The sequence below is a fragment of the Desmodus rotundus genome, chromosome 6 (genome assembly GCF_022682495.2).
Source record: "Desmodus rotundus isolate HL8 chromosome 6, HLdesRot8A.1, whole genome shotgun sequence".
NCBI classification, from domain to species: domain Eukaryota; kingdom Metazoa; phylum Chordata; class Mammalia; order Chiroptera; family Phyllostomidae; genus Desmodus; species Desmodus rotundus.
The window spans coordinates 85,185,424-85,207,417 of NC_071392.1; the positions used below are offsets into that span (position 1 = coordinate 85,185,424).

At 51.1% G+C, this 21,994-nt stretch overlaps 3 gene segments (V, D, J or C); all 3 read left to right on the top strand.

Moving 5' to 3' along the window:
- Nucleotides 1-996: 996 nt before the first annotated feature.
- Nucleotides 997-4,965, top strand: LOC128781271 (T cell receptor beta variable 9-like). The segment is given in 2 exon segments: nt 997-1,075; nt 4,607-4,965. Coding segments are annotated over 2 exon segments (438 nt in total).
- A 7,611-nt stretch (nt 4,966-12,576) lies between these two features.
- On the top strand, nt 12,577-13,114 carry LOC128779163 (T cell receptor beta variable 5-5-like). The segment is given in 2 exon segments: nt 12,577-12,655; nt 12,765-13,114. Coding segments are annotated over 2 exon segments (429 nt in total).
- Nucleotides 13,115-17,429: 4,315 nt separating this feature from the next.
- Nucleotides 17,430-21,750, top strand: LOC139441020 (T cell receptor beta variable 13-like). The segment is given in 3 exon segments: nt 17,430-17,508; nt 17,616-17,667; nt 21,552-21,750. Coding segments are annotated over 3 exon segments (330 nt in total).
- Nucleotides 21,751-21,994: the final 244 nt, after the last annotated feature.

Here is a 21,994-nt window from a genome sequence, read left to right on the forward strand (position 1 = left end):
GTCAGCTTCTGTGTCCCCAGGTCACACAGAGGCTGGAGTCTCCTAGTCCCCAACGCACAAGGTCACCAAGAGGGGACAGAATGTGACATTTCGGTGTGATCTGAACTGGGCACGCTTTCCTTTACTGGTATCAACAGATGCCAGGGCAAGGCCCAAAGTATCTGATGTACTTTCGAAACAACAAAGCCTTGGACACCTCCGGGATGCCAAATGATCGGTTCTCTGCTGCGAGATCAGACAGCTCCTACTTCACTCTGAGTATCAAGCCTGCAAACCGGGGGACTCGGCCTTATACCTCTGTGCCAGCAGTGCAACCACAGCGTGGCACCACACCTCCTCCAGGCTCACAAACCCTCCTGTGCTCCTGTTTGCTCAAGGTTCCCAGGCTCCCTAGCAAGGAGGTGTCAACAGCGCTACTGTAGAAGTGACCAGTTGAGGGTGCTGTGGATCCAAGGACTGAGATGCAGAAGGGGCCCTTAGTCAGAGGGAGGGTGAAAGGAGGAGAGTCTTGGCTTGGTCCCTGCATTAGGGAACCTATCTGATGAATCAGAGGTTTGCTGATCATATTTTTCCACATTGATGCATATGCAGGTGTCTGTCACAGCAGGGAGCCATGAACTTAGTCTTGCATGGAGTTATGGCCTCTCTTGGAGCCTATGTTTGGTGCAGGGTGTCATGGGGCTTCAGTGAGGCAGCCTGGAAAACCCAAGCCAGGTGTAGAAAGAGGATCACCTGCTCTGAAGCTATGGGGCTGGTCAAAAGCCCTGGACCCTGTGGGGCCCAGCTCCGCACAGCTAGCTGCACCAGCTCATAGGAAGATGGTCAGAATGGGGGAACACTGTGCCCAACGATCCTGTTTCTGGGGTGCAGGCTGTGTGGGAACTGCACAGACAATGATATCAGACAGTGATTTCACAGGGAAGCCCTGCAAAGAGACCAAGGGATGGGCAAAGCCTGTGGTGTCTCCCCCAAAAGACAAGAGGCCTGAGTAGGAACATGGCCAGTTCTGTGCTACCTGATTCCTCCAGCAGCTCCGGGCTCCTCTCCTGTGCGGCCCTGTATCTCCTGGAGTCAGGTGAGTATCAGCTCAGGTGGGATCTCTCTAACCCAGCGTTCTTGATTGTTGCGGGAGTGTCCACCTGCCTCCTGGACTGGTCCAAGCTCTGTCTCTTTCCTCCACAGGGTCAGTGTCTGCTGGAGTCACCCAGTCCCCAAGACACCTCATCAAAGGCTGGTGGGCATGCCATTCTGAAATGCTACCCCACCTCCGGAGACAAGAGTGGGCACTCCCACCAGCAGGCTCAGGGGCAGGAATGCAGGTTTCTCATTCAGTATTAGGAACAGCAGGAGTACAGGAAAGGAACCTGCCAGTTACTTCAAAGGAAAACAGCTCAGTGATTACAGCTCTGATCTGACCATGGACGCCCTGCAGTGGGGAGACTCAGCCATGTACCTCTGTGCTGGCAGCTCCATTGCAATGGGGCACCGTCACCCCTTCATGCGCACACACCCTCATATCTCTCTCTCCGTGCAGCTCCCACACTCTAAAGCAGCCCTTCTTTGCTCATCATTCCCCTGTAAAGACATAGTTCTGGGATCAGCTGTCCTTTGGGAAGAGAGAACAAAGCCCTGCCTGTGGTGTCTCAGTTGGCTGAGCACTGAAGTATAAACAAAGGATCGCTGGTTGGATTCCCAGTCAGGGCACATGTCTGGGTTGCAGATTTGGATCCCTGTTGGGGCACATATGAGAGGCAACTGATGGATATCTCTCTCTCACATTGATGTTTCTCTCCCTCTCTTTCTCATTCCCTCTCATCTCTCTACATATAAATAAATGAAATAATTAAACGATGAGGATTCCGAGAGCCAGCTCAGTGCTCCAAGGCTCAGACCAAACTTCATGGACACACACAGTTTTTGTAGCACTGTGAGGCAGGGCCCAAGACACAGCTCCGTGTCTGTGTAGGGAACGTGCCTGCTCCTCAGCAGTTGTCCGCTTCTGGAGTATTGGCAATCCTTCGCATCCTTCTCCTGTGCATCCTTCTCTAAGCCACCCTGTCACACTGGAGGCTCTCTGCCACATCTTGTCACACGTTGCTTCCTGTTGGAAGTGAAGGTCTTCACCACTTTTGCGCCCAAGGACTGAGAATCGCCATAGTGATGACAGGAAAGCTTCATTTCCTCTGCCAGGCTGAAGGAGCCCACACTCTCTTTTGTGTTCATTTTCCCTCCACTCCATCCTGAGTGTCAGACAGCAGCGTCCCCCCACGACCTCTCGGTTTCATCTCGACCCCACAGGTGAATCCTTGCTAGAGATGAGGGTTTTTGTCGGTGTCCTCAATTTTTGACTTGAGGTAATTTGCTGACTTCTTTAACTCAATATGTCATGTTATTTTCTCGAATATGTGCTTTATTCTTTTTTATGTATTTTCTGTGTTATGTAGGCATACATTACTTGTTATAAATATAAATAATTGACCCCCTGTCTGTGGGGGCAGCTGCAGATGGCTGGCACATCTCCAGCCACGGGCAGCAGGGATAGGCCTTCGGATCGTGGGTCCGGGAGTCCTGAGAGGTAACCCATGGCTCCGAGGCTGGGAATGGGTGTCACAGACTCAGTCGTGATCAAGTGCCCTGAGCCTCGCATAGCAGGTAAGAACAGTGGCAGTCCCTCCAAACACACCTGAAAGCTGTGGTAGCCATGACACCAAATCTGTTTACCCAGAGAATGAGAGGCCTTGGAAGGGACATTTCCTGGTCTTGCTTGAACTGTGCTCAGGGCCCTGTGCCCCCTGGGAGTGAGAAAGGCCTGGGCTCCCAGGGCAGCTCCTTATCATTGTGAAGCCATCAGGGACCCCTTCCCGGACCATATCTCCATTTATGGCACCGCCCAGCACCTGACCCTGGCTGACTCTGTGTCCTTAGGATCCTATCTTGTGCCAGTGTTTGCTTATCCCCCACAACGCCGCTGCGTTACCCAGACCCCACTCCGTGCTCACAGACCAGACGCACATTGTACAGGCGGTTCCTCTCACGTGAATGCGCTTTGTGTGCTCAGTTCCAGCGTCCACAGTTCCCCATTAGGCATCTTGTCTCCATCACTGCTGACAAACCGTATGTCTTATATTTTACTTGTATTTCAATTTTATTTTTATTCACACACATTTGACTCCATCTAGGAGGTAACATCATTATCTCCCCAGTCTCTTGCTGAGCTCTTGAAGATAACATGAAATGCCTGTTTGCTTTTTTGGAGTATGTTTATTTTTAGCAATGGAAATAAAAGAAACTCTTTATACTTGAACTTATGTCTTTTCCTTCTTGCTTTGGACTAGATATTATTTCCTTCCATTCCCTTCTCTCCCTCTGCCTTTCAGAAGATGGCTTTAAGGAAGAAGTTCCCACTCTACAGCTGCATATCATGGGATAGTGGTTAAGGAGAATAGGGGTGGGATACTAAGCACGGTATCTGAAAGAAATAGGGTCACATGGGAATTAATGTTGAGATTAGGGTTAAGGATGTTGAGATACTCTGTAAAGGATAGTGCTTCTGGAATCTTCTGCCTGTAGATCAGGCAGACATTCCCAGCATCCCTTGGGCTCTGGCAGAAGACACAGTAATGAAATGTCAGTTACTGGCCAGCAGATGGCACTGTGAAGCCATTGAGCTGGAAGGGGCTCTGGGGAGAGTCTGGGAGAGCAGGAAAGGGTTAAGAAGACTTAGGCAGGGATCCAACAGTGGGCAGATGTTGAGGCAGGTTTCAGTTGTCGCCAGTGTATGTACCTACAACTATGGAATGGGTGGGAGGTCCCACTAAACGTTAAAGGACCCACACTGAAGATTTGGGCAAGGCAGCCATGCTGGCAGGGACAGGTGCAGATGGGGAATTAACTGTCCCTGAAGACTGTGGGAAACCAGCGGTGTCCCAGGAGAGGACAGTGAAGGGACCTCTGGCACACATGGCTGTAGGGGGGAGCAGATGCAGTCACTGAGGTGTCCTGGGACACGTGGAGCTGGCACGGGGTCCTCCTGCCCAGGAGCAGGGGACATGGCTGCACCTCAGGAGGCACCAAGCAGGCATCTCCCTGAGACTGCAGGGGGAGGATGGAAGTAGGGTGAGCAGCAAAGGCTGGTAATCAATTCAGTCAGGGGAAGGCAGGGACAATATTGTGGGGACATGGGGACAGGCAACTCTTAGCCATGGGGCTGTGCCAGACACGGACTGATGCATAGAATCTTGAACCTGGGTCCCACCAAGCATATATAGCAGCAGGGGTCAGCTCCCAAGAAGAGTCCCATCAGAGCAGCAACATCAGAGCAGTGACATCATAGCAAATTCTCCTATCAGGGCACGGGGAGTTCAGAACTTTAGACTGCTCCCCCCAGGAGACCCCACCCTGACCTGGGAGAGGTATTGGGAAGCGGCCATGGGCCCCAGGCTCCTCTGCTGTGTGGTCCTTTGTCTACTGGGAGCAGGTGAGCCCCGAACACTGTATGTAAGTCTGGACACACAGTCACCTCCCTGACATACAAGCCTGGGGTGATGGCTGCGGTGGAAAGCTCCCTGTGCTCTGCTCCCGACTTCTTTCTGTCTCCTCCCTACAGGCCCAGTGGACTCTGGAGTCACACAGACCCCCAAACACGTGACCAAAGCAAGAAAACAGCAAGTGACGCTGACATGTTCCTATATCTCTGGACACTTCTCTGTGTATTGGTACAAACAGCTCCACGGTACCGGTCCCGATTTCCTTATTGCGTATTACAACGGGCGAGAGCTAGAGAAAGGGAACCTGCCCGATCGGTTCTCATTGAAGCAATTTGGTGACCGCCACCTCTCTGAGCTGACTGTGAACTCACTGGAGCTGAACGACTCGGCCATCTATCTCTGTGCCAGCAGCCTTGACACAGCCCTGCAGGACCCGCAGCCGCCTGCACAAAAACACTCTGCCCCACTCAGGAAGTGACAGCTGCCAGCCAGACAGGCTCAGAGCTAGGAGCGCATCCCACCTTTCCCAGGCACTGTTCTGCTGCTTACAGATGGGGTGGGATTTGATGCTCACAGACTCCATGCAGCTTCAGTATCATTGTCCTGATGATACACATGATGGGCAGTAATGTTCCTGGGTCTCAGTTCCATACCCCGAGGAGCAAGACATCACTCAAGTCTGCTCCTCACACCTGTGGATCTGTCACCCTGCACCTCTCCCAGCACCGTGCCCACATTGGCTTCCCTTGTCCAGGTTTAGATTAACAGGCATGGGGGGATCACACAGCATCGGGGATTGTCCACCTTTCCCTGACAGCTTCAAGGAACATTTCACTTCAAGGCAACAAATATTCATGATCCTTCATGATGACAACAAAGAAAGGCACAATTTCCTGCACTGTGGCTGTCACCTGGAGCTGTCCAGAGCCCTGAAGCAAGTTCAGGGTCCTGCAAAGCATGGGACTGTGAGTAGATTAGGTAGAAGTGTTTAAAGACCCATTACGTTTTTATTAACTTCCACAATCCTTCTCAAGGAGATATTCCCCATGGAACAATGTCTCAGTTTAATATGGCACTTTTCTCTCTCATGCTGGAGGCAAGCGCCTGTCCCCACGTCTGTCACATAGCTGGAACCCTAGGGGGCAGCAGGCCACCTAGAGCGCTGAGCACCACCCAGGTAGGTGCTCAGGTAGGTTCTGTCCTAGGCTGCATGTGCTGACCATGGCCTCACCATGAACATGGGAAGCACATTGTCAGGTGACTCTGAAGGTGTTCTGGGGCATTTGGCAGGAGTCTCGTCTTTTGAGGAATGGACAGAAAACAGAGCCAACATCCTCATGGGCTGACCAGCCTGCCCCTGAGGTTTGGCCACCAGAACCAGGAGGGTCACTGTGGGAGGAGGGACAGTGAGGGGCTGCTGGTTGACCAGCAAAGCAGAAAAGGAGGCTGAGGGATGACTTGGGACCCAGGAGTCCTAAAGGCACCAGAAAGCCATCAGGCTTTTCCCTCAGATGGGAGAGCACAGGGACAGGTACACACAGCAGACAGGGTGTCATGGAGACCTGCAGACAGGGCGAGCACCCGAGGTCACACCCTGTGCGCACAGAGGGCAGGAATGATGGCAGGACTCCAGTCAGCTCAGTCACAGCACTCCTCTCACTCTGAGCTATGCACCTGCACTTTGCTTTCTGATCTGATGCTCTGGGAGGTGGCGTGTCCCCTTGTGATGAGTGGGCTCTGGGCCCAGGCAGTGAGAGTGAGAGTGTCACCTCATAGACTCCCTGGGAGCCCTGTTCCTGTCCAGCCACCCACAGACCAGCAGGACCCTGCATTGTCCTGGCTCCTGCCCTGAGAGGTGGCCTCCTGTGCTGGGTGTCCTTGTGTCTCCTCCCTGTAGGTGGGCCTGGGCTGGCCCTTCTGTGGGGAGAGGTCCAAGGCCCAGCACCCAGCCGCTCCCTGGTATACGCATCATCTGTTCCCCTGTCTTCCCCGCAAGTCTAGGGCGTGCCGGTGTCACTCAGACCCCAACATTCCAGGTCCTGACCACAGGACAGATGGTGACATTGAGGTGTGCCCAGGAGTTGAACCACAACGCTATGTACTGGTACAGAAAGGACCTGGGTCACGGTCTGAGGCTGATCCATTGCTCAGGGGGTGCTGGGGTCACCAACAAAGGAGAGGTCCATGATGGGTACAGTGTCTCTAGATCAAAAAGAGAAGACTTCCTTCTCATGCTTGGGGCCACCACCCCCTCTCAGACATCTGTGTACTTCTGCACCAGCAGTGAATCCACAGAGCTGCTGGGCCACCTCCTGTCTGCACGGAAAGGCTGGGGGTGGCCCAGCACCTGGACTCAGGGGGCCCTGTGCAGACATCTACACCTTGGAGCCCCGAGTGGCCCCCACCTGCAGGGTGACCCTCTGTGTATGCTGGGGTCGCCCTCTAGGGCAGTGTCTGCCTGGCTGGGACCAAACCCTGGGCCTGAGACACACAGGTGTCCACCTATGCTGGCTGTCTGTCTGTCCTCTGCAGCTGCTCCATTAGCTGCGATGGTGCTTCCCCAGCTCTGGCTTTTCTTGTCACGAGCCTGAGTCAGGGCCTGTCAGGTGGGCAGTCATCAGTAATCAGATGCACCCCTGCCCACGTTGGATCACACACAGGTGTCCTGCAGGCCAATGACGTTGGGTCTTCTTCTGGAAAGAAGCTATGGGAAACTTTTTAATGCACGGGGACTTAGAATGACAAAGGGCTTTCCTTGGGCTGTGCAGACATAATAGTACATGGAAGTAAATGAGCACAGAGAGGACACTCAGTCATGAGACACAGAAGGAACAGGAGCTTCCTACTGAGATGTTCCCAGGGCATCGCTCCATCTGTGTGTCTCTGAGTACATCAGTGCATCCAGGGCAAAGCCGAGTCAAGCCTGACACCAGCCCTCGCCTTACAAAGGGACGAGGTTGAGCAAGTGTGACGGGAGAGTGGAGGGGATGGTGACAGAACAGGGTGCTTCCAGGAGACCCCGAATTGCAGAGAAGACAATGATTCTCCCTTCTGTGTGGGGTATGGATGATGCTACGGACATGTCCTCGTGAAAACGCCAGCCAACCAGATGACAGGTGAATGAGACTCAGTGTCAGAACCCTGCATCCAGACAGCGTGGATCCAAAGTGACAGCTGTTTCTGGATTTTGTTCAAAAGGGAGCTTATAAGTATTTACACTAGTCACCCAAGTGTGCTCTCCTATACATCACATATCCCTGAGAGGGAGGGGACTGACAGAGCCAGTGATGTCCCTATGGGAACGGCCCTGAGTTGACAAGACATGTTCCCTCCTCCACTGCTCCTGCTCACAAGACCTGGCCTGGTGAACCTCCCAATCCTGTCCTGACCCTGCCATGGACGCCCGGCTCCTCTGCTGGGCAACCCTCTGTCTCCTGGGGGCCGGTGAGTCCTCAGAAAATCAACTAGCTTCAGTGTGTGTGTGTGTGTGTGTGTTTGACAATTACAATTGTTTTCCTCATTCTATTGTTAACTTCTGTGTCCCCAGGTCACACAGAGACTGGAGTCTCTCAGTACCCGAGGCACAAGGTCACCAAGAGGGGACAGAATGTGACATTTCAGTGTGATCCTATTTCTGGGCACCCTGTTCTTTACTGGTACCAACAGATGCTAGGGCAAGGCCCAAAGTTTCTGATGTACTTTCAAAACAATGACCCCGTGGACACGTCCGGGATGCCTAACAATGGGTTCTCTGCTGTGAGATCTGAGAGCTCCTCCTCCACTCTGAGCATCCAGCCTGCAGAGCCGGGGGACTCGGCCGTGTACCTCTGTGCCAGCAGTGCAACCACAGTGTGGCACCGTCACTGCCTCCCTGCTCACAAGCCCACGTGTGTGCAGCCATGCAGTGCTCTCTTTGGCCACATGCAGCCACCAGCCTTAAAAGTAAATAAATTAGGCTCCTTGTGAAAACCATCATGGAGTCATCATTCATGAGCGTGGTCACGCACAATAATGCACATTTATGTCTGTCCACATAGAGTTTTCTTATTTTTCTTGACAATCCTGCAGTCATTCCATATTTAATTTCCTTCTTCTCTAGCCTACCTGTATTAGAATTTAAACGTAACTTGGTTTAATGAAAACCCTAGTTGAGAAGGTTTTAAAGGGAAGTAATTCAAACAAGAACCAAATAATAGTTAGAGTGATCTCCGCTTTTTTGGGAGGGACATTTTCCAAGACCCAGTGGATGCCTGTACAGCTGATGGTATGAGGGAGCTCATGTGTCCCGTTCCCTAAGCATAATCACCCTTCAGTTTGGAGGAAGCACTTGACAGGATGTCCTTCGGAGATCTGGTTGCCGGCATCACTACCCTTGCATGTCATGGACACTATAGTAAAATGAGGGTGACTGGACCTCAGCCCTGCCCAACCATGATGACAGTGAGTCTGATAACACACACAGCCAAGTGAGTAAGGGGCAGCCATAGTGCACAGGGTGGAGATGCTGGGCAAGGGAGTGATTTGCACCCTGCACCATCCGAGCAGGACAGTGTGAGATTTCAGCTAGCTACTCGGAATGACGCATATTGAAAAGGGTTAAATTCTTTTTCTCTGGAAGTTGTCATTTAATATTTTGGGACTACAGTTGACCTTAGGAAACTGAATCTTTGGAGAGTGCAACTGCAGATAAGGGGGGACTTCTGTGGGCACAAGCGAAATGTGCGAGGACAACAGCAAGACCGGGAGCAGATAGTGGGTGCATATCTTAGCGTTGTGAGGTCTTCCTGATCTGAGTGCAGGGTAGAGACTGTGATAAAGCTGAGGTGTTAACTGCAAACTCCAGAACGGCACTGAAATAACAAACGGAGTTATATAGCTCACAGGCCGACAAACACAGAGATGGAATTATTATAAAAATGCCTAATTCATACACAAGAAAGCATGAAAGAAAGGTCAAGGAAACAAGGGACAGATATGATAATAGAAAGCAAAGAACAAAATGACAGACATGAAGGTAACCAGAACAATATGTACATCAAATGTAAATAGTCCAAATGCCCAAATTCAAAAGTATCCATTGTGGTACTGAATAAAAGAGAAAGAAAGCAGACGCATGCCACCTACCGCAGCTGCACACACTAGAAACATAAAGACTCACAGGTGGAAAGCAACAGATATCCCATGCTACCACTAAGCAGATGAAAGCTGGAGCCGCGATGTTAATGTCAGACAAAGCAAATCTCAGTCAAAGACTATCATCTGAGACAACAAAGGTCATATTCTAATGATAAAAGTGCTAATTGATCAAGAAGACAAAACAATCAGAAATATGTATGCATCTAAAAACAGAGCTTCGAAATACTGAAGCCAAAAAGGCAAGAAGAGACAAATTCACAATTACAGTCAGATGTTTCGACGCCTGTCACTCATTGATTGAACAACTTGACCCCCCCCCAAAAAAAAATTAGTGAGGATCCAGAAGACATAGAGAACATTATCGATCACCTTGACCTTGTGGACATTTACAGGATAGTTCGCCCAACAGCAGCAGAATGCACCTTCTTACCAAAGACTCACAGATTATGTAACAGGATAAACTATGGACTTTGGCCATAAAATAAGTAACAATACATTTAAAAGAATTCAAATCACACAAACCATGTTCCTGAACCCAGAGGAGCTGAATTAGAAATCAATGACCGAAAGAGCTCTAGGAAAATCCCAAATATTAGAAACTAAATAACAATCTTCTAAATAACCCACAGAGCAAAGAAGAAATCAAAAGTAAATTTAAAGGAATTTTAACTAGTAGAAATGAAAATAAAACTTATAAAAAGTGATAGGATGCTACTAGAGGACTCCTTAGTGGGAATGTGAAAATCGGGGAATAATTCCCTACTCATCCTGAGCCCCCACTATGATACCCAAATCAAACAAAGGTATTACCAAAACAAAACAAAACAAGAAAACCAAAGAAATATCCCTACAGACAATATCCCTCATGAACACAGATTAATAAGCCTTTAGAATCCCAGCGTATCAAGCGCAGCAGTGAAAAAGCAGAACTGACCATGACCCAGGGGGTCTCTCTCAGCATTATGTAGTCATGACTGTTGACATTTAAAACCACCTCCAGGAAGTTTCACATCTCAAACACGAAAATGTAAAAAAATCATATGACGATCTCTATAGGTGCTTAAAAACATGTGATACATTCCAACATCTGTTCCTGATAAAAACTCTTCTTAAATTAGCAGTAAGAGGAGACACCCTTCCCCAATCCAGGGCATCTGTGAAAAATCTAGGGTTAGTAACATTTCTGAAGGTAGACTGTGGTAAGATAAAGATGCACAGGCATCCCCAGATCCAACACTAAAGGTAGCACGAAAGGGGGGATAGTCATTTCTACAATAGTGCTGGAAACCCCTTATCCATAGGGAAAAATAATGAGTCTCAATCCCTACCTCACTCCAGGAAGCGCAGTGGGCCAAACCTGGCCTCTCCCGGCCCTTCTAGGGCCCAGAAGCTACCAAGACTGTCTACATTTTTGACTGGTTGACGAAAATAAAAGGAATAATATGTTGCGACATAGGAACATTATAGGGAACTCTGATTTCCACGCCCACACACGAAGTTTATGGGAACACGGCCCCCCTCCATCAGGTACACACTGTCTCCGGCTGCCTTGACGAGCCGGTGGCAGAGCTGAGTGTCTGGGACAGAAAACCAAACTATTTACCTGACTCTTTACAGAAAGAGTTGGCTGACTGAGCCATAAACAAAGTGACTGTGAGACGGGTCAGCATTCACAACGATCTAAAAGCTTCTGAAAGGAAGTACAGCACCTTCCTTCCTGATGTTCGGTTAGGCAAACATTTCTTAGACAAAAAGTATTCTGATCTCTAAAAGCACATGTTTCTTTTATAAAATTTTAAAATCATATTCATTAAAAGATATTAAAATATATATGTACATATGTGAAAGTACATATACACACAATATATATACTCGTATATTTGAAAAAGGACATGTATGCAAAATATGGAAAATTCTTAGAAATCAATAACGCAGAGAGAGAAGTAATTCAGAAAGAGCGAAGGAGTTGAGCAGAGTGATTCCCCAGAAAAGAAAATATATAAGTAGGTAGTACTTTCTTCATAGAGGTTTTCTTTCAGCTGCTGAGGAGATTTCTTGGCTGACGGGAGTCCACCATGGGTCCTCCCCAGGAATCACTGGGTAAAGAGAGAGCTTTGCTCAGGTCCTGCCACCCCTGCCCTGGGCAGCTGCATGCATGGCGACCTCTTTCCTACAACACTCATTGATGAGATTTACAATTTTTATTCCCCTTTTGGAAAAAGGCAGCATGCCTCCCTCACCACCACAGGCAAAGAGTGAGCCTGAGAAAGGTACACAGGAAATCAGCAGGAGCTGTGCAGAGTCCTGGGGGTTCTCCCTTGACTCACTTAGAACCTGGCCAGCTCTGGCAGTGTCAATAGCGCTGCTGCACAAGTGGCCACTTGATGGCGCTGTGGATCCACAGAGTGAGATGCTGTTGGTCCTCTGTGGGAGAGGGAGGGCTCATGAAGATAGACTTGACTTGGTGCCTGCATTAGGGAAATTATCTGATGAATCACAAGTTCACTCATCATAGCTTTTTCCTTAATGGATATGCTGGCGTGGTTCTCAAAGCAAGAAACAATGAACTTGGCCTTGCATGAGTGGTGGCCTCTATTGAGCCTGTGCTTGGTGGAGAGTGTGATGCGGCTTCAGTGAGGAGCCTGGAAAACCCAAACCAGGTGTAGAGGAAGGAGCATCTACTCTGAGAAAAAGAGAACCTGTGCAGATGAACACCTGCCCTGTACCCTCAGGGTCCAACTCAGCACAGCCAGCTGTACCTGCTCATAGGAAAATGGACAGAACAGGGAATGCAGGACCAGCTGAGCCTGTCCCAGGATGCCAGTGTGCCTGCAGAGGCCAACAAAGACAGAAACAACATAATAGTGACGTCACAGGCAAGTCCTTCAACAGAGCAAAAGGAGAGGCAAACCTCGGCTCTCTCACCCAAAGCACCCGAGCCCTGAGCAGGGACATGGCCAGTCATGTGCTGCCTGAAGCCACCAGGGGCACCCAGCTCCTCTGTTGTGTGACCTTGTGTCTGCTGCGTGCAGGTGAGTCTCAGGTCAGGTGGGACGTCCCTCCAGCACAACCTTTTCGACTGTTGTGGGAGTGTCCATCTACTTCCTGGGCTGGTCTCAGCTCCATCTCCTTCCCCTACAGAGTCAATGGCTGCTAGAGTCATCCAGTCCCCAAGACACCTCATCAAAGGCCATGGTGCAGAGGCCGTTCTGAAATGCCACCCCATCTCTGGACACAGCAGTGTGTACTGGTACCAGCAGCCTCGGGGGCAGGAACCCAGGTTTCTCATTCAGTATTATGAACAGCAGGAGTACGGGAAAGGAAACTTCCCTGATCGTTTCAAAGGAAAACAGTTCAGTGACTACAGCTCTGAGCTGGCCATGAGCGCCTTGCAGCTTGAAGACTCGGCCATGTACCTCTGTGCCAGCAGCTTAGACACAGCCCTGCAGGGCCTGTGGTTTTCTGTACCCAAACCCTCCTGTCTCAGCTGATGTCACAGGCAGAGGGAGGGAGCCTCAGCGGAGTTCCACAGACGGATCTCATTGCTTTCTACCACTCTCCCTGCCCTGCTGAGCTCAGCCAGAGCCTTCCTGAATGTTCTCCCAGCTCTGCCAGCCCCGTGCAATTCCCAGCACAGGCAGGAAGCCCTCCTCTGGGACAGAGTGGAGGTCACACTGTGTGCTGTGGTGCCTGGTCCTGGTGGACACCGTGTGTCCAGTTTACAGAGGGGGAAGTGCTCAGGGCACCATTTCACAGACAGGGAGCTGCAGGTCCTGGACGTTCCAAACGTGCCATGCACGCCCTCCTGCCTCCCCACGCCTCTGAAGTCAACAAGCCCCCGGGTTCCAGGGTCCTGCCCAGGTCTTGGTCCATGGGATAGAACAGAGAGCATAGTCTCTCCCATTTCAAGAGCATCTGAGCTGGGATGGGAGGTCACACCTCAGGAGTAGGGGACACAGCTGATCGCCTGCCAACTGCTAGGACATAGAGCCTCAAGCCAGAGGACATATGTCTCTCCTGTCATAGTTCCAGACAGAGTGAGGCCATGATATTCTCCTCAGAGAGTAGCTAAGTGATTCGGGGGGGGGACTCCAGTGTATTAAGAGATTCTGGGAGAAACAGAAGCCCTCTAGGAAACTCAAGCAACATTCTGGGAGCTCATGCAGGGAATGGGTGTTTCTAAACCACTGGATGAGGTCAGGGAGGGTGGCTCTCAGCCTGTCCTCAGCTCTGCCACTTCCAGTCAGAAAATCTGAAATCGCTACAGCTGCCCAGGTGAGGAGCTCTAGACAACAGCTGAGGGTCACAGCCTCCTGGCCTCTGATTCCTGACTCTGTGTCCTTTCTCACAGCTGGGTGACTGTAGGTACCCATCAAGGTGATGTCAAGATATGCAGTCACAGGAACAGGGTCACCCCACACTGAGGTATAACTGGTATAGGAAGTAGCAGCACGTGGACCTCTGGCTCAATATCTCATCCACGTCCTTAATGAGGCTCCTCTTTTTTTCTCAGAAAGCACAGTCTGGGGGCCATAGGTGTCCAGTCTCCCGGGGCACAGGAGGAACCAAGCGAGACTCTTACCTGTGAGCACGCAGAGAGCTCAGCACTGGTAGCAGGGCCCCCACCAGTGGGTGAGTTGTTAGCCAGTGTAAAACAAGCCTCAGATTCCAATGACCCTGACCCTGAGCTGTGAAAGCTGTCTGGGTATCAGTTAGTTCCTTTAAGGGAGAGGATGGCTGTGGGCTCACATGGAAATTATCCAGAGTTTATGCAAAGAGAAACACCCGTCGTCAGACTGTGAAGGTATAGTTGAGCAGAGAAATCCTTCAAAGCACCAAAAATATTATTAAAAATTGTAGGAATATTCAGGTAAGGAATCCTATTATTATGCATTGAGGCACGGATTTCCTCACCTGAAAGCAGGCAAAGGGAATGTAGTACTTCTTAGGCTCCTTTAAAATCAGACGTACACATCCGTCTGTTCTGCAGTGTTCTACTTTCTGTACGTCACTGATGTGTTCCTGTGAGGGAGGGGTGTGTCAAGGACCGTGACATCCCTGAGTCACTGAGAGGCTGAGTCCTACTGCCCAAACAGAACTGGAAGACATGAGATTCTGTCCTGGACCTGAAATGGTCACCAGGCTCTTCTGTGTGGCTGTCTGTCTCCTGTGGGCAGGTGAGTACAGGTGGGCTTTCTGCCCTGGAATTCCCAAGACTTCATCCAAGCTTTCATCTTACGATGACAACGTCACACTATGTCACTCTCTCTTACAGGACACCTGGATGCCAAAGTCACCCAGAGTCCCAGATACAAGGTCACAGGGACAGAAAAGAGGTGACACTGATGTGTCAACAGACTGACAACCATGATTATATGTCCTGCTATCGACAAGAACTGGGTCACGGGCTAAGGCAGATATATTCCTCAGTTGGTACCGGGGTCACCGAAAAAGGAGAGCTCCCCGATGGGTACAGTGTCACTAGATCAAATACAAAGGACTTCCCCCTCATGGTGGAGTGGGCCACCCCCTCCCAGACATCTGTGTACTTCTGCGCCAGCAGTGAATCCACAGTGCTGCACGGCCACCTCCTCTCTGCACAGAAAGTCAGGGGGAGGCCCAGCACCCGGACTCAGGGGGCCCTCTGCAAACTCCTACACCTTAGAGCCCGCAGTGGCCCCCGCCTGCAGAGTGAGGGACCCTCGATGTGTGATGAGGTCCACCTCCAAGGCTGTGTCTGCCAGGCCTGACATGGACCCAAGGCCTCAGGCACGCACGTCTCCCCTGTTATTGTCCTTCAGTTTGTCCTTCTCTGCAGTTGCCGTGTTAGTTGGGAAGATGCTTCCCAGGCTCTAGCTTTCTTGTTATTAGCTTGAGTCTGATGTCTCCAGGGTGAAATGTCATCGATGATCAGATCCAGCTAACCCTCTTGTATGTCACACAAAGTTGTCTTAGAGGTCAGGGAAATTGAGTCTTATTCCAGACAGAAGCTATAAGAAGTTTATTTTGTAATATGTGGTGACTAAGAAGGACACAAGGCTTTGGTATGGGCTGTGTGGACATACTACTTACTAGGTGGAGATTAATGAGCACAGGCAGGGATTTGGTCATGACCTGCAGAAGGAAGAGGAGCTTCCTACTTGATATTTCCCAGGGAATCATTCCATCTGTGCGTCTCTGAGTACGTCAGTGCATCCAGGGCAAAGCCGAGTCAACCCCAATGCCCACCGTCTCCTTAGAAAGGGACAAGGTTGAGCATGTGTGACGGGAGACTGGAGGGGATGGTGAGAGAACAGGGTGCTCCCCGGAGATCCCTAATTGCAGAGAAGACAATGATTCTCCCTTTTGTGTGGTGTATGGATGATGCTACGGACATGTCCTCGTGAAAATGCCAGCCGACCAGGGTGACAGGTGAATGAGACTCAGTGTCAGAACTCTGCATCCAGTCAGCGTGGATCCAAAGTGACAGCTGTTCATGGATTTTGTTGTAAAAGGAGCTTATAACTATTACACTAGTCACCCAAGTGTGCTCTCCTATACATCACGTGTCCCTGAGGTGGAGGGGACTAGGAGAGGCAGTGATGTCACTATGGGAACGGCCCTGGGCAACAAGATGTGTTCCCTCCTCCTCTGCTCCTGCTCACAAGACCTGGCCTGGTGAACCTCCCAATCCTGTCCTGACCCTGCCATGGGCGCCCTGCTCCTCTGCTGGGCAACCCTCTGTCTCCTGGGGGCCGGTGAGTCCTCAGAAAACCAAGTAGCTTCAGTGTGTGTGTTTGATGATTACAATTGTTTTCCTCATTCTATTGTTAAGTTCTGTGTCCCCAGGTCACACAGAGGCTGGAGTCTCTCAGTCCCCGAGGCACAAGGTCACCAAGAGGGGACAGAATGTGACATTTCGGTGTGATCCTATTTCTGGCCACATTGGCCTATACTGGTACCAGCAGATGGTAGGTGAAGGCCCAACGTTTTTGGTGTACTTTCAAAACAACGACCCCTTGGACACGTCCGGGATGCCTAACAATCGGTTCTCTGCTGAGAGAACTAAGAGCTCCTACTCCACTCTGAGCATCACTCCTGCAGAGCCGGAGGACTCGGCTGTGTACCTCTGTGCCAGCAGTGCAACCACAGTGTGGCACCATCACCACCTCCCTGCTCACAAACCCTCCTGTGCTCCCCTCTGCTCATGGTTCCCAGGCTCCCTGGCAAGGAGGTGTAAACAGCGCTGCTGCCCAAGTGGCCACTTGAGGGCGCTGTGGATCGAAGGAGTGAGATGCAGAAGGGGCCCTGAGTCAGACGGAGGGTGAAGGAGGAGAGTCTTGGCTTGGTCCCTGCATTAGGGAACCTATCTGATGAATCTGAGGTTTGCTGATCCTATCTTTTCACATTAGTGGATATGCAGGTGTCTGTCACAGCAGGGAGCCATGAACTTGGTCTTGCATGGAGTTATGTCCTCTCTTGGAGCCTATGTTTGGTGCAGAGTGTGATGGGGCTTCAGTGAGGCAGCCTGGGAAACCCAAGCCTGGTGTAGAGAGAAGATCACCTGCTCTGAAGCTATGGGGCTGGTCAAAAGCCCTGGACCCTGGGGGGCCCTGCACTGCACACCCAACTGCACCTGCTCATAGGAGGATGGTCAGATGGGGGAACACTGTGCCCAAAGATCGTGTTTGGTGTGTGCAGGCTGTGTGGGAACTACACAGACAATGATATCAGACAGTGAGGTCACAGGCAAGCCCTGCAAGGAGAGCAAGGGAGGGGCAAAGCCTGTGCTGTCTCCCCCAAAAGACAAGAGGCCTGAGTAGGAACATGGCCAGTTCTGTGCTACCTGATTCCTCCAGCAGCTCCGGGCTCCTCTCCTGTGCGGCCCTGTATCTCCTGGAGTCAGGTGAGTCTCAGCTCAGGTGGGATCTCTCTAACCCAGCGTTCTTGATTGTTGCGGGAGTGTCCACCTGCCTCCTGGACTGGTCCAAGCTCTGTCTCCTTCCTCCACAGGGTCAGTGTCTGCTGGAGTCACCCAGTCCCCAAGACACCTCATCAAAGGCTGGTGGGCATGCCATTCTGAAATGCTACCCCACCTCCGGAGACAAGAGTGGGCACTCCCACCAGCAGGCTCAGGGGCAGGAATGCAGGTTTCTCATTCAGTATTAGGAACAGCAGGAGTACAGGAAAGGAACCTGCCAGTTACTTCAAAGGAAAACAGCTCAGTGATTACAGCTCTGATCTGACCATGGATGCCCTGCAGCTGGGAGACTCGGCCATGTACCTCTGTGCCAGCAGCTCCATCACAACGGGACACCGTCACCCCTTCATGCGCACACACCCCCTCATATCTCTCTCTCTGTGCAGCTCCCACACTCTAAAGCAGCCCTTCTTTGCTCATCATTCCCCTGTAAAGACATAGTTCTGGGATCAGCTGTCCTTTGGGAAGAGAGAACAAAGCCCTGCCTGTGGTGTCTCAGTTGGCTGAGCACTGAAGTATAAACAAAGGATCGCTGGTTGGATTCCCAGTCAGGGCACATGTCTGGGTTGCAGATTTGGATCCCTGTTGGGGCACATATGAGAGGCAACTGATGGATATCTCTCTCTCACATTGATGTTTCTCTCCCTCTCTTTCTCATTCCCTCTCATCTCTCTACATATAAATAAATGAAATAATTAAACGATGAGGATTCCGAGAGCCAGCTCAGTGCTCCAAGGCTCAGACCAAACTTCATGGACACACACAGTTTTTGTAGCACTGTGAGGCAGGGCCCAAGACACAGCTCCGTGTCTGTGTAGGGAACGTGCCTGCTCCTCAGCAGTTGTCCGCTTCTGGAGTATTGGCAATCCTTCGCATCCTTCTCCTGTGCATCCTTCTCTAAGCCACCCTGTCACACTGGAGGCTCTCTGCCCCATCTTGTCACACGTTGCTTCCTGTTGGAAGTGAAGGTCTTCACCACTTTTGCGCCCAAGGACTGAGAATCGCCATAGTGATGACAGGAAAGCTTCATTTCCTCTGCCAGGCTGAAGGAGCCCACACTCTCTTTTGTGTTCATTTTCCCTCCACTCCATCCTGAGTGTCAGACAGCAGCGTCCCCCCACGACCTCTCGGTTTCATCTCGACCCCACAGGTGAATCCTTGCTAGAGATGAGGGTTTTTGTCAGTGTCCTCGATTTTTGACTTGAGGTAATTTGCTGACTTCTTTAACTCAATATGTTATGTTATTTTCTCGAATATGTGCTTTATTCTTTTTTATGTATTTTCTGTGTTATGTAGGCATACATTACTTGTTATAAATATAAATAATTGACCCCCTGTCTGTGGGGGCAGCTGCAGATGGCTGGCACATCTCCAGCCACAGGCCGCGGGGATAGGCCTTCGGATTGTGGGTCCGGGAGTCCTGAGAGGTACCCACGGATCCGAGACTGAGACTGAGTGTCACAGACTCAGTTGTGATCAGGGTGCCCTGAACCTCGTATAGCAGGTAAGAACAGTGGCAGTCCCTCCAAACCCACCTGAAAGCTGTGGTAGCCATGACACCAAATCTGTTTACCCAGAGAATGAGAGGCCTTGGAAGGGACATTTCCTGGTCTTGCTTGAACTGTGCTCAGGGCCCTGTGCCTCCTGGGAGTGAGGAAGGCCTGGGCTCCCAGGGCAGCTCCTTATCATTGTGAAGCCATCAGGGACCCCTTCCCGGACCATATCTCCATTTATGGCACCGCCCAGCACCTGACCCTGGCTGACTCTGTGTCCTTAGGATCCTATCTTGTGCCAGTGTTTGCTTATCCCCCACAACGCCGCTGCTTTACCCAGACCCCACTCCATGCTCACAGAGCAGACGCACATCGTAAAGGCAGTTCCTCTCATGTGGATGCACTTTGTGTGCTCAGTTCCAGCGTCCGCTGTTCCCCAGTAGGCATCTTGTCTCCATCGCTGCTGACAAACCGTACGTCTTATATTTTACTTGTATTTCAATTTCATTTTTATTCACACACATTTGACTCCATCTAGGAGGTAACATCATTATCTTCCCAGTCTCTTGCTGAGCTCTTGAAGATAACGTGAAATGCCTGTTTGCTTTTTTGCATTATGTTTATTTTTAGCAATGGAAATAAAAGAAGCTCTTTACACTTCAACTTGTGTGTTTCCCTTCTTGCTTTGGACTAGATATTATTTCCTTCCATTCCCTTCTCTCCCTCTGCCTTTCAGAAGATGGCTTTAAGGTAGAAGTTCCCACTCTATAGCTGCATATCATGTGATAGTGGTTAAGTAGAATACGGGTGGGATACTAAGCACGGTACCTGAAAGAAATAGGGTCACATGGGAATTAATGTTGAGATTAGGGTTAAGGATGTTGAGATACTCTGTAAAGGATAGTGCTTCTGGAATCTTCGGCCTGTAGACCAGACAGACATTCCCAGCATCCCTTGGGCTCTGGCAGAAGACCCAAGAATGAAATGTCAGTTACTGGCCAGCAGATGGCACTGTGAAGCCATTGAGCTGGAAGGGGCTCTGGGGAGAGTCTGGGAGAGCAGGAAAGGGTTAAGAAGACTTAGGCAGGGATCCAACAGTGGGCAGATGTTGAGGCAGGTTTCAGTTGTCGCCAGTGTATGTACCTACAACTATGGAATGGGTGGGAGGTCCCACTAAACGTTAAAGGACCCACACTGAAGATTTGGGCAAGGCAGCCATGCTGGCAGGGACAGGTGCAGATGGGGAATTAACTGTCCCTGAAGACTGTGGGAAACCAGCGGTGTCCCAGGAGAGGACAGTGAAGGGACCTCTGGCACACATGGCTGTAGGGGGGAGCAGATGCAGTCACTGAGGTGTCCTGGGACACGTGGAGCTGGCACGGGGTCCTCCTGCCCAGGAGCAGGGGACATGGCTGCACCTCAGGAGGCACCAAGCAGGCATCTCCCTGAGACTGCAGGGGGAGAATGGAAGTAGGGTGAGCAGCAAAGGCTGGTAATCAATTCAGTCAGGGGAAGGCAGGGACAATATTGTGGGGACATGGGGACAGGCAACTCTTAGCCATGGGGCTGTGCATGACACGGACTGATGCATAGAATCTTGAACCTGGGTCCCACCAAGCATATATAGCACCAGGGCGCAGCTCCCAAGAAGAGCCCTATCAGAGCAGCAACATCAGAGCAGTGACATCATAGCAAATGCTCCTATCAGGGCACGGGGAGTTCAGAAGTCTAGACTGCTCCCCGCAGGAGACCCCACTCTGACCTGGCAGAAGTCTTGCGAAGCTGCCATGGGACCCAGGTTCCTCTGCTGTGTGGTCCTTTGTCTCCTTGGAGCAGGTGAGCCCCAGACATTGCTTGTAAGTCTGGACACGCAGTCACCTCTCTGACATACAAGCCTGGGGTGATGGCTGCTGTGGGAAACTCACTGTGCTCTGCCCCCGACTTCTCTCTTGAACGTGGGTCCAACCAAGTGTATATAGCAGCAGGGGGCAGCTCCCAAGGAGAGTCCCTTCAGAGCAGCAACATCAGAGCAGTGACGTCATAGCAAATGCTCTTATCAGGGCACGGGGGTTCAGAACTTTAGACTGCTCACCCCAGGAGACCCCACCCTCAGCTGGGAGAGGCCTTGGGAAGCTGCCATGGGCCCCAGGCTCCTCTGCCTTGTGGCTCTTTGTCTCCTGGGAGCAGGTAAGCCCTGGACACTGTGTGTAAGTCTGGACATAGAGTCACCATCCCTGACACACAGCCTGGGTGATGGCTGCTGTGGGAAGCTCCCTGTGCTCTGCCCCCGACTCTTCTCTGTCTCCTCCCAACAGGCCCAGTGGACTCAGGAGTCATGCAGACCCCCAAACACGTGACCAAAGCAAGAAAACAGCAAGTGACACTGACATGTTCCTATATCTCTGGACACCCTTATGTGTATTGGTACAAACAGGTCCAGGGCGCGGGTCCTGATTTCCTTGTTTCATATTCCAGTGGGCGAGAGCTACAGAAAGGGAACCTGCCCGATCGGTTCTCAGTGAAGCAGTTTGGTGACCGCCACCACTCTGAGCTGACTGCGAGCTCACTGGAGCTGAACGACTCGGCCATCTATCTCTGTGCCAGCAGCCTTGACACGGCCCTGCAGGACCCGCAGGCGCCTGCACAAAAACACTCCGCCCCACTCAGGAAGTGACAGCTGCCAGCCAGACAGGCTCAGAGCTAGGAGTGCAGCCAGCCTTTCCCCAGCACCATTCTGCTGCTTACAGATGGGGGGGATTTGATGCTCACAGGCATCACGCAGCTTCAGTATCATTGTCCTGATGATACACAAGATGGGAACTAATGTTCCTGGGTCTATATTTCATAACCCGAGGAGCAAGACATCACTCAAGTCTGCTCCTCACACCTGTGGATCTGTCACCCTGCACCTCTCCCAG